General features: G+C 43.8%; 1 protein-coding gene across 1 annotated transcript; it reads right to left on the bottom strand.

The window, feature by feature from the left end:
• Positions 1–1208: 1208 nt before the first annotated feature.
• Nbr (exonuclease mut-7 homolog) lies at positions 1209–5110 on the bottom strand. Its single transcript, XM_065221294.1, has 9 exons — positions 4781–5110; positions 4350–4710; positions 3865–4285; positions 3624–3805; positions 3375–3558; positions 2824–3320; positions 2280–2766; positions 1863–2034; positions 1209–1793 (listed from the first exon to the last, which is right to left on the bottom strand). Exons 1-9 carry the CDS (start codon positions 4841–4843, stop codon positions 1284–1286), a joined length of 2877 nt encoding a protein of 958 aa, XP_065077366.1. The 5' UTR covers positions 4844–5110; the 3' UTR covers positions 1209–1283.
• Positions 5111–11322: the final 6212 nt, after the last annotated feature.

Below are 11322 nucleotides of genomic sequence, written 5' to 3'. Positions count from 1 at the left end.
AAAAAATGTTTGTGGAACATTTTCCAGTTTCCTTTTTTTGCAGTTTACAGTTCATTCGAAACGAAATCGATCAGTTTACACCTCCGGTAAAGTGAAAATCTGACAGATACGCTCTCCCGAAACGTCAACTTTTCGCTTAGCTGCTGCTCTTTTCGCGAGCGCTGCATGCGCGAAAAAAAATAAACGTAAGCGAAAAAGATGCGATCCACAAAATTAGATTTCGCTGGATCGTATCTGTTTAAGCCTAGTATACAGATCGAAGCGAAACGAAATTTGAAGCACGCGAAAAACCATAAAATTTCGCTAACGAAAAAGGTTGTGAAAAAATGTGTGTGGAACATTTTCCAGTTTCCTTTTTTCGCAGTTTACAGTTCATGTGAAACGAAATCGATCAGTTTACACCTCCGGTGAAGTGAAAATCTGACAGATACGCTCTCCCGAAACGTCAACTTTTCGCTTAGCTGCTGCTCTTTTCGCGAGCGCTGCATGCGCGAAAAAAAAAATAAACGTAAGCGAAAAAGATGCGATCCACAAAATTAGATTTCGCTGGATCGTATCTGTTTACAGTTCAAAGCGAAGCGAAATATTTGCCAATTGCGTTTTTCGCGTAGGTGAAAAATGTAGTATTTTGTATGAGATTTTCGCTTCGCTTCGATCTCTATACAGGCCTTTAAATGAAACGGATAGTTGAAGTAGGCGTCAAGCATTAAGCATGCAACCGATTTTTTGTTTTGTAAAATATGTTCAATAAGGTGGTTTTTAAGAGGGTGGTCACATTTCCCCACAATCCCGCGTCGAAAACCATCTAAAATTTACTTAAGAAAACCTCATACAGTCACATAATCAACAATCATCCCATGCTGAGATACTTATTTGCAGTAATCATTATCATGAAACAATCTTGCATGAATATCAGTCTCCAGTGCTGCAAAATTGATTACACTATCAAACCAATTAGCCATCTCATTACAAGCGCCCGGCGCAAAACTATCTACTTATTTTATTCAATTGCCCCGAAGGCAAACCGGGAATTATGAATAGCGTGCGATTATTCGCAGCTGACCTGTGCCCTTTCGCCAGACCTGCAGACACACCTTCTGCTAACATTAATGTCCCCAGCTGGCACGTGTATCAAAGGTAGGCACAAGTATTACCGGTTGTTGTTCGGCATCCATCGATTGCAACTAGGTATAGTTTCCTATGCAAAACGGTTAATACATATCTTTATTCTCTCTAATCATATGCCCTCCCCCAACACATACACTCACAGATAGTAGCTTCTCCTAATCGTACTTTAGCGTGAGTAAATCGGCCAGCTTCCCGGCGAGAATATTCTCCAGATGCGATCCATCCCAGTAGCACCGGCCGCACCCATCACAAATATAGAACACATCCACATTGGCAATCACAGCATCGCTTACGTAACCGATTTCGATCGGAACACCGGCATCCGTTCGGCCATCGCTTCGATGGCGCTCGCCGAGGGCATCCAAGATCCAGCTGCGATCGAGTTTCATCCGATTACCGCCACCGTACTCCTCTTCCTCCGGGCTGAGCGGATCCCTCCGGTGGATTTCCCGGAAATTGGTCGGCATGGAGTTTTGGTTCTTCAACACGTAGATATCCTCGGGTGTCGCCGATAGGAAACGACCACAATTGCACAGCTGACACCGACTGAAGATGTTCTCCTGGCGGATGACGACCTTGTAGTACCGGAGAACCTCCAGCAGTTGATCCTCGACGCGATCGTTGCCGATGTTGTAGCAGTGACCCGGGGGAAGGTATTCACAGAACTTCCGGAATATAAGAGGCATATATGTTAGCGGTGATGTGTATGGGACTTCATTTTGAGTGAAAGATACCTTGACAAAATTGGCTCCCCTGGTCAGGACGTATCGGCCTTCCTGGAGCGCCACGAAGACACAGCGATCGCCTTTCTCATTCCGAATTGCCACCGTATCGATCCCGAACCGTCGCAGCATCTTGGCCAGCCCTTCCAGCATCCGATCGCACACGAAACGTACCTCCGAGGCTCTAAAAGAAATCGCGAATATGATCCAAGCTTTAATCGATCGATCGACTTGTGAAACGACTATAGTAATCACTCGTCTGCGGTCCCCAGCTATGTCGGTATGTATCGAAATGAGAAGCATCTTGGGATCATGAGATGAAAACAGTTTTAATCGAATAAGAGAAATAGGTAGTAGTAGCAGTTCAGGTTACAATTCACATATTTGTACGTATAACTGGGTTACTGTGTCAGTTTCGTTCCAACTTACAGTACGGATTTAAGGTTTGGACCGTCAGGTTGCTGTTGTTCGCGGGAGCCAACACCTTTGGATTTGTTTCGGTTCTGCTGATGATGAGGATGATGATTCTGATAGCCTCGGGAAGAATTTCCTCCGCCCCCGTCGCTGTTGTACGTCTGTCGCTTGTTGTACTTATCACGATGTCCTGCGCCGCTGCGTCGCGAACTGGATGATCCATCTTGCTTTCCGGACCGCTTGGTGCCACCCTCGTGCGACGCCGATCGAACGTCATTCAGCAGCGCATTCAGGATCTCGTTTGGATCAAGCTGAATCATCGTCAGTTGCTTCTCGATGGCTTCATAAATTTCCAGCAAGCAGAACGCATCCAGAGCAGCGTACCGAAGCTGTTCCTTCCGCAGTGGGCGCTGGGCCCAATTCGAGAATTGGTTAGATTTGTCCAGTTTCTTACCCAGACACAGCTTGACCAAGTTGGCAAGATTTTGGTTCAGAGATTCCTCTGGAATTGAGGATATTTGTAAGGATTGTTGTTTGATGTTGATGGGCACAAACTTACCATGGAAAGGAAACCGGAAGCTATCGTACCGTTCAACGTGTCGCCACAGAAGCTGCAGGTCCAGTATAGCAGATGTGGTCTGCGAACTGTACATCACATTAAAAGCAGGCAGTGCCTTTTGGAACATGGAAATATCGGTGGAAGGAGCGAATGACAGCTTCAGAATATCGTCTCGATTGAACACATTCTTCGCCAAGGAAGCCCAGTCCAGGCCTTCCAGCGGGCAGACCATCACGTCGATCATGTACACGTCGTCCCACGTGGCCAGTTGAATCAGAGAAACTTCATTAGCACCACCGAAGGTGGGCTTCCACTCCGAATCGAATGCAATCATCGACTGGCGAGTAAGGTCCGACAGCATGGCGTAGAACTTATCCTTCGTGTCTACCAGATGTACATGGGATTCGTCCAACCGAAGAGCGTGCGCTGGCTCACTGTGCGGAGCATCCCACTGTTCATCCTCAAAATCTTGACGAGTCTTAGGCTTGGTGTCGTCTCTAAAATAAAAAATGGTAAATTTCAACCGACAGAGATCTGAAGCCAGCACTCACTGTTCGATGATGTAGTCCTGCACCAGTAGAGGAAGTTCATTCAGCTTCAGCTGGAAATGATGGGCCCACTTGGCCGCTTCCGGCTGATCGTTGAAGTTCGAACAAAGACAAACCAGTTCCAGCTGTAATTCTCGATCGGTCTCCGAAACAGTGTCCCGCACCATCTCGTCCCAGGAGTCTTTGTCTAAGAAGGAAGTTCCCAAAATCATCAACTACAATCACCCCCAACTACACTCCAACGATACTTACTCAAACTTTTCTCGTAATAGCGCTTGTGAACCAGAAACTGCAGGGCTCCAAAATTCTTCATTTTATACACGTTCGGTGTGAACTGCTTCGGGATGTTATAGTTCTTGGCCAATCGTTGCACCAACTTGCTCAACGGTTTCTGGTGTAACTTGCTGTAGTATACATCGGTAACGTTGTGTTCTCTAAATAAAAACCATCATTTACCGACCATTCTACCATCTGATAAAGCTCTTATACTCACGAAATATATCTCGAGCAATGGTTCTCCACCGATTGTTTCTTATCGAAGAACGAATCCAGCAGTTGCACAACGGGTCTCTGCAGTCGTTCAGCTTTGTTCAGATAGTCCTCAGCGATCGAAATCTTGTCCTGCAGAAACAGTGGCATCACAAAGTCATGCTCGTCAAATTCGTCAAACAGCTCCAGATCGACCGCAATCTGGCCGGCTTCTTTGTACTGCTTTCGGTCCAGGAACTCCCGCACCTTGGCAATAAACAACTCCCGACAACGCAACAACTCAAAAGTATCCACCACCATACGAAACAACACGCAGTGGCCCTGTTTGGCTACGAAATTGAACGCCACCATTCGAAGGTTATCGTCCACCAGCTGGTCCGCTTCCAAACTATACTGCTTCTTGAAATTGCTCATCTCCTCCAACACTACAATCAAACAGCATCAATCAACCATCTCCATCCGTCGAAAAAAAAATGTGAAACCACTCACCCGTGTACGCCAGCGAATTGCTCTTCGGCGAATTATGATCCGGACAGTTGGCGAACAACTTCAACGCCCACTCGAAAGGATTGCGCGTGTTCAGGTAGAACATCTGCAGCCGTTGCGAAATCAGCGGACCCTTTTTGAATGTCTTGAAACTCTCCCGGAACCCCTCGAACCAGGTGGCAATGTTCTCGTCCAGCTCGATGTCGAAGTCCCGCTCGTCAATACCGGCGTGCCACCCAATGTGCGGCACAATCTTGATCCGTTCGTCCTCGAAGCACCTACCACCTACTTCTCCGCTTCCGCCGGAAGCCACTGAAGTGTTTGACATCGACATCATCAGCATCTCGTCTTCCGTGTTGTCATCCTGCCTCCGAACAAAACTCCCCGATAAAACATTTTTTTTTTTCATCCGACAAACCAAAAATAATACTCACGCTATCGTATTCGGCTGGCACGAAACGAGGCTGGTTCTGTAGAGGGGGATTAGAATCGCTCATGATTCATTCGAGTGGGCGACGCAAGCAAGTTGAAGAGAGCGATGGAAATCCGAAAATAAAAATCAAACAATCCGACGCTTGCTGTTGTTTAGCATTCGATCGACATACTATTATTATAAATATACAGAAGATCAATTGGCCTGGAAGAGGTTTTTCGAAAAATGACTCGGAAAAGGTACGCGACTGCAGCGGAAAACGGGAAATTTTTCACGGGAAAATCAGATGTTTTGGGGGAGTAACTTTTGACAGATGCAGTAGTAAACAGCTTTCGTGCTGGTGTGATATAAACTTCAACGTGGGCACTGTCGCGGGGGAATAGGCTGTTGCAGTGTGAAAGTATAGTCTTTTTCGAGGCAAGTTATGCTGGACCGCTGGACGTCATGATAAGTTGAGCACAGTTTTAATTACCGGTTGAAATCAAACCGAGTTCGGTAATATTTTCTAAGTGTGTACATATGTATACGTGCGTGCTGAGTTTGTTTGCTTCGGTGAACGGAGAAGATGATTCTGATTGTTTCCTCGAACAAGATGATTCAAATTAATTTTTATTAATTAAATACAGATACATAGCTGAATCCAGAGTCAAGTAACGAGTTCAAACCACGAGAAGATGTTCCGGACGGTTCTGCAGGGCATGCTTGGCATGCACAGTTGTACACACCAACTGCTCAGGGCCCATGCATTAATTATGTCACGCTAAATCGAGGAGAAATTTACCCCCCCCCCCCCCTATCGTGACGTTTTTCCTATACCTAATGCATTGCTTGTCACAAAATCTTAGACCCCCCCCCCCCCCCCCCTAGAGCATGACATAATATATGCATCAACCCTGATTTGTTAATAATTTTTCGCTCAGTTGTTGAAATTTGTTTAAAGTAATTGATAGATTACGATCATAGCTTACTACAGCAATGAATTTTTACACTTTATGTCCGAGATGTGCAGCGAGCATTTCTCACTTGGTTTTTACAACACAAAAACAATATTACAGTTTATTACTAGAATGGATCACATCATTCGAGCAGTTTGAAATGACGTTTCCTACCACTCGAACTTTAACGTGGAACAATATTATAATATTTTTTTTCTTGTACAACCTAGAGAAAATACGGTCCTATTTGTAATATGCTTGAAAAATCTGGAATTCATTGTTTCATTTCCGTAAAATCTCTGGTAGAAGGTCGTTCCAAAACTGCTCGACAATATGATAAATTAAAATCTACTTTTTCGTACACTTATTACAAGCTTAACCTTTTTTCTATCTTTCGGTTGTAGCCGATAAACTTGCAGAATATTTAGCCAGCCTTTCTGCCATCAGTGGGTCAACTTTTCATCAGACGCAATGCTACCTCCTTAACGTCGTTAGATAGAGTTCCCCTTCCACAAGACGTCTCCTCTCTACCGATCAACCAACCTTTCTCCTTGTTGGAGTTAAGCTTTGCCCTTGCGAACAGTAATGGTAAATCTGCTGGCCCTGACGAAATTGGTTACCCATTGCTGAAACACCTACCACACACCTCTATCTGGTTCACATTTGACAGAAAAGTGGTTCATTTTCACCCCCGTATTAGCATAGAGGTAACTCTAAGACCACTGGGTCCCGAAGAAAATCATTATTATTTTTGGCTCACTCAGTACCAGAACAACGGTCCCAAGCAGTCCCAAGCTATTTCACTCACCCCTGCATGTTCTGCATGAATCCACACACCCCTGATGTTATCTGTCAAACTTTCATAGCGAATCAAAACAAACATAGTGTAGTAATAGAATTTCAACTAGAATAGGGTACGTTAATCGTTTGCTTGGGACCAATAGGCTACTAAAGTGGTGAGCCAATTTAAAATCGTTAGTTTCGTATTGATTGTTGGTATTAGGTCGTATGAATAAAATCGTTTACTTTACTTTTCCCGTAAGAAAAGCACAGGAAAGTAAAGTAAACTCTTTTTATTCATACGACCCATTGTCACCTCTTCTCTTAGGGACCAACCTACAATCGCTGCATAAGAATATATAGTATCTGCACAGACAAACAGACATAACACATTGAATATTTCTCACTGTAAAACATCGTAGCTAAAACATTACTGCCGTCTGTTGAGTACACTGTGATGGGCACTTCGCTGGATAGATGGCGGTAGTGTGTAAACGTCAAACGCAAGGGAATTGACTATGCGTGCAACAGTTGGTGGTACTACCAACTATGATACTTTTAAATAAACCGTTAAATGTTTGTTCGATGAACAACTTGTGTTATGTCTGTTTGTCTGTGGTATCTGGTTTGCTACCATCCACGCCGGCGTCGTCAGCGTGTGTCGAAGCTGGAGTGTTACCTTTCCATTACATCATGGCCATAACCACCTGCTCGAGAGCTTTGAGCTTCATGGAAAAGACATATGGAGATGAGGAGGGAGTGTTCCTCCTAAGGGAGGCTAACAAACTCCTTCAGAAAATGGCGCATCAGGAACTCCCACCGGTAGCTGAATTAGACCGGATCGGAGGCTAAGGATGGGACTCTTCCAAACCGAAGGTCAGCTGGTATTTTCAACGTCGGAGAAAGTAAGGCTGGAGCTATAAGTACTTTCAATCGTATGACTGCGACGACGTTAGCTGGATATGATTTAATATACACCGATGGTTCCAAGGCCAATGGCAGAGTAGGTGTTGGTGTGTCAGGAAGAGATCTTGTGATACACCAGCGGCTACCAAATATGTGCTCAGTCTTCTCGGCTGAGGCCATAGCTATTCATCAAGCAGCGACCAATACAAAGGCAACTTATACTGCCATATTATCAGACTCCGCGAGTGTCCTTAAAGCTCTTGAAACGGACCGTATACGTCACCCATGGGTACAAATGATCCGGGCGACAGTGAAACCTAACACTCTTTTCGTTTGGATTCCTGGACACTGCGGCATCCCGGGCAATGAAAGCACAGAAAAGCTTGCGGCCTGGATGAGGTCGAGATTCGCAGCTACTTACCACACAGATACCCTTTTAAGTGCTTTTAAGATGCCAAAACCTGGGTTAAAAACATAATTTCGGTAGCTTGGGCAGTAGCATGGCAACAAGAGAGAGAGACCTTTTTCTTCGTAAGGTCAAAGGTGGAATGACCAAATCAATAGAAAAGATCAACGAATCCTATCAAGGTTGCGAACCGGCCACACACGAATTAGTCACTTCCAGTCGGGACGATACGATCAAAGCCTATGCGATTTTTGTGGGATTTGACAGTCTGTCGAACACATTATTGCTGTTTGCTGTTATACGGACTAAAAACTGGTATAAGAGACATTGTTGCTAACGACCCTTCAACAGAAACAGCTTTGCTCTGTTTCCTTAAAGACACAAAACTGCACGAACGAATTTAGCTGACATGCGCCACTACAGGACTACGATTAAGCTTTCTTGATTAACAACTTTACTGACTTGATGATGAACAACGCAACTAAACCGAACATTTCAATTTATGGAACTTTATAAAATAATTGTTACGAAAACTATGTAATATGCTTTGCCAAGGGGGTCTCCTTCGATGCCTCTTCTGTTAAATAAAGAGACGAACCAGACTAAAGGTTGAAAGTCTCTGTAATAAAGACAAAAAAAATATTCTATCTACTGCTTCAAACAGAACTATGTTTTGTCAATTGTGTGCAAAGTTATCTGCAAATGAGCAGTTCGTGACCAAAACTGTGTATGCCAAGTGTATGTCTTGGAAAACAAATATCCAGAGATGTGTTTAGAGACCTATGAACACCTTTTTCTTTGAAATAATTCCTGAGTAACGTGGTATCACAGACAAACAGACATAACACATTGAATATTTCTCACTGTAAAACATCGTCGCTAAAACATTACCGCCATCAGTTGAGTACACTGTGGTGGGCACTACGCTGAAAGGATGGCGGTAGTGTGTAAACGTCAAACGCAAGGGAATTGACTATGCGCGCACACACAGGTGACGGTACTACCATAGAGGTAACTCTAAGACTAGACGGTCCCGAAGAAACGTGCTCAACTTTTTGGCTCAGCTCTGGTACTCTCTTCGGTCCCAAGCTTATCGATTCATCCCTCGAAACATAGGAAAATCCACTAACCCCTCATTGTATCTGTCAAACTTTCTTTCATAGCGAATCAAAACAAACATTGTGTAGTACTGGAATTTCGGCTAGAATGGGATACGTTAATCGTTTGCTTGGGACCAATAGGCTAGTCAAGTAGTGAGCCAATTTAAAATCGATAGTTTTGTATTGATTGTTGGTTCGACGTGGTTCGACTGTGTCATCATGGACGACGAAACTTATGTGAAGGCGGATTTCAAGCAGCTTCCGGGACAGAAGTGTTATATGGTTTTATCTAAAGAGCCTGAATTTATATATTTATAAATTCAGGCTCTTTAGTTTTATCGCGTCAGGAAAAGGGAAGGTGGCTGAAATTTTCAAAACCATCAAACTATCGAAGTTCCCGAAAAAAAATATCTCGTCTGGCAGGCCATATGCACGTGTTGTCTAAAAAGCGGCATTTTCATTCATACTACGGGAACCATCAATCGTTCAGGAGTCATCGACAGTCTGACACATCATCAAATTTCCTTCATTCAAAAGTATATTCTCGAACATACAGATATACAGTTTTTCTGCTTTTGATGTTATTCTCAGTCATAAGGTGATACTCTAAGGAAGCCTTAGCGTGAAACTTTAAAGGCACAAATGTCAGCTTCCACAAAACATACAAATTTGAAATTGCTACTCCTTGTTTGCTGTGCTACTACAAACAGAGAGTAGCAATTTCAAATTTGCATGTTTTGTGGAAGCTGACATTTGTGCCTTTGAAGTTTCACGCTAAGGCTTCCTTAGAGTATCACCTTTTAAAGTTTCATGCTAAGGCTTCCTTAGAGGTACCTGTAAACTCTCGTCATAACTGTAGCAGCTACATTGTTGTGTGTGTGTGTATTCCCTCTAACCCCCACTGGCCGGCAGTGTTATTATGGAAGAACTCTCTCTACAATGTCGCATTTATGGTCATTGTAGACAGCTTTAGTCCGGGAGTTAGAAGGTGATAGCTCTATTGCAGATCCAGTAACCCATTTCAGAATGTCTGGAGAGTCACGCCCATTCCGAGGTTACTTTCACTCACAATAAGCCCGCATGTATGCATCACCGTTATCAAATGGATATTGGTTATACAGTGGGGGAAATTCGTTTAAACGCAATGTCATTTTTGCGTTTATTTTCAACACAAAAGATCGAGACAAAAAATCAAATATAGTTTGTCATAGCCCATCAGAAGTCTCGTATTTGAGAACACAATTTGAACGGAAGTTCATTGTGGTCTCTGAAAAAATCCAATAAAGGTGATTTTAGAGGGGAAATTCGTTTAAACGCACACTAACGTAAAGCCGCATTGAGCGTACCTATGCTCCTGTTATCTTGCGCATCTGTCATATTTACACTGTATAGCCCTCGTTCGCCATTAACACGAGTTTAAATTTGCGTTGCGCGGTAGTTGTTGCTTGTTTTCAGCAAAATGGGTAAAGGAAAGTATTTAAGCCAGTCGGAGCAAATACTGGTTCGAGAACTCAAAAGTCGCGGTGAGAGCAATCGCAAAATTGCACGTGTGATCCACAGATTGGAAGCAGCAATCAGGAACCTGCTGAAAAAAGGCAAGACGTATGGCGTAAAAAAGAAAACAAAGGGAAATTCGAAGATCACCAACCGTGTCCGAAACCAAATCATACAAATGGGAGACTCTGGAAACTTCTCTGCTGCGCAAATCAAGCAAGAAATGGAGCTTTCCATTTCTAAGAGGCGTGTACGGCAGATTCTACATGGAAGTGGCCACTTAAAGTACACCAAAAAAGCAAAAAAACCCAATCTTCAACCGGCCCACATTAGCGCCAGATTGAATTTCGCTAAAAAATACATGTCTTGGACTACGGAATGGGACAATGTTATTTTCTCTGACGAGAAGAAATTCAATTTGGACGGCCCAGACTGCACCGCATATTATTGGCACGATTTGAGGAAATCTCCGCAGGTTAAGTTGAGCAGGAACTTTGGAGGTGGTACTCTAATGTGTTGGGCCGCTTTTTCGATCCATGGAAAGACCCCTATTGCCAGCATTTCAACCAGGATGAATTCGGGAAAGTACTTGGAGCTTCTGGAAGATGTTTTGATCCCGTTTACTGAAGACGTTATGCCGGAAAATTTCGTATTTCAACAGGATAATGCAGCAATTCATGTCAGCAAGCAATCTTTGAAATGGTTTTCTGAACGAGACATCAGTCTTTTGGATTGGCCAGCTCGTAGTCCGGATCTAAATCCTATCGAGAACTTGTGGGGCATCCTGGCACGACAGGTTTACAAAGGCGGAAGGCAGTTTAAAACAGTTCGTGAACTTGAGTCAGCCGTAAGAGAAGCCTGGAGCTTGATACCTGATACAACTCTGCAGAAGCTGGTGAAATCAATGCCGAACAGAATTTTC

The sequence above is a fragment of the Ochlerotatus camptorhynchus genome, unplaced genomic scaffold (genome assembly GCF_037179485.1).
Source record: "Ochlerotatus camptorhynchus isolate MF236.1 unplaced genomic scaffold, CSIRO-AGI_Acam_v1.1 ptg000141l, whole genome shotgun sequence".
In the NCBI taxonomy this organism is placed as follows: Eukaryota; Metazoa; Arthropoda; class Insecta; order Diptera; family Culicidae; genus Ochlerotatus; species Ochlerotatus camptorhynchus.
The sequence above is the reverse complement of the archived record's forward strand: the minus strand, read 5'-3'. Positions and strand labels throughout refer to the sequence as shown.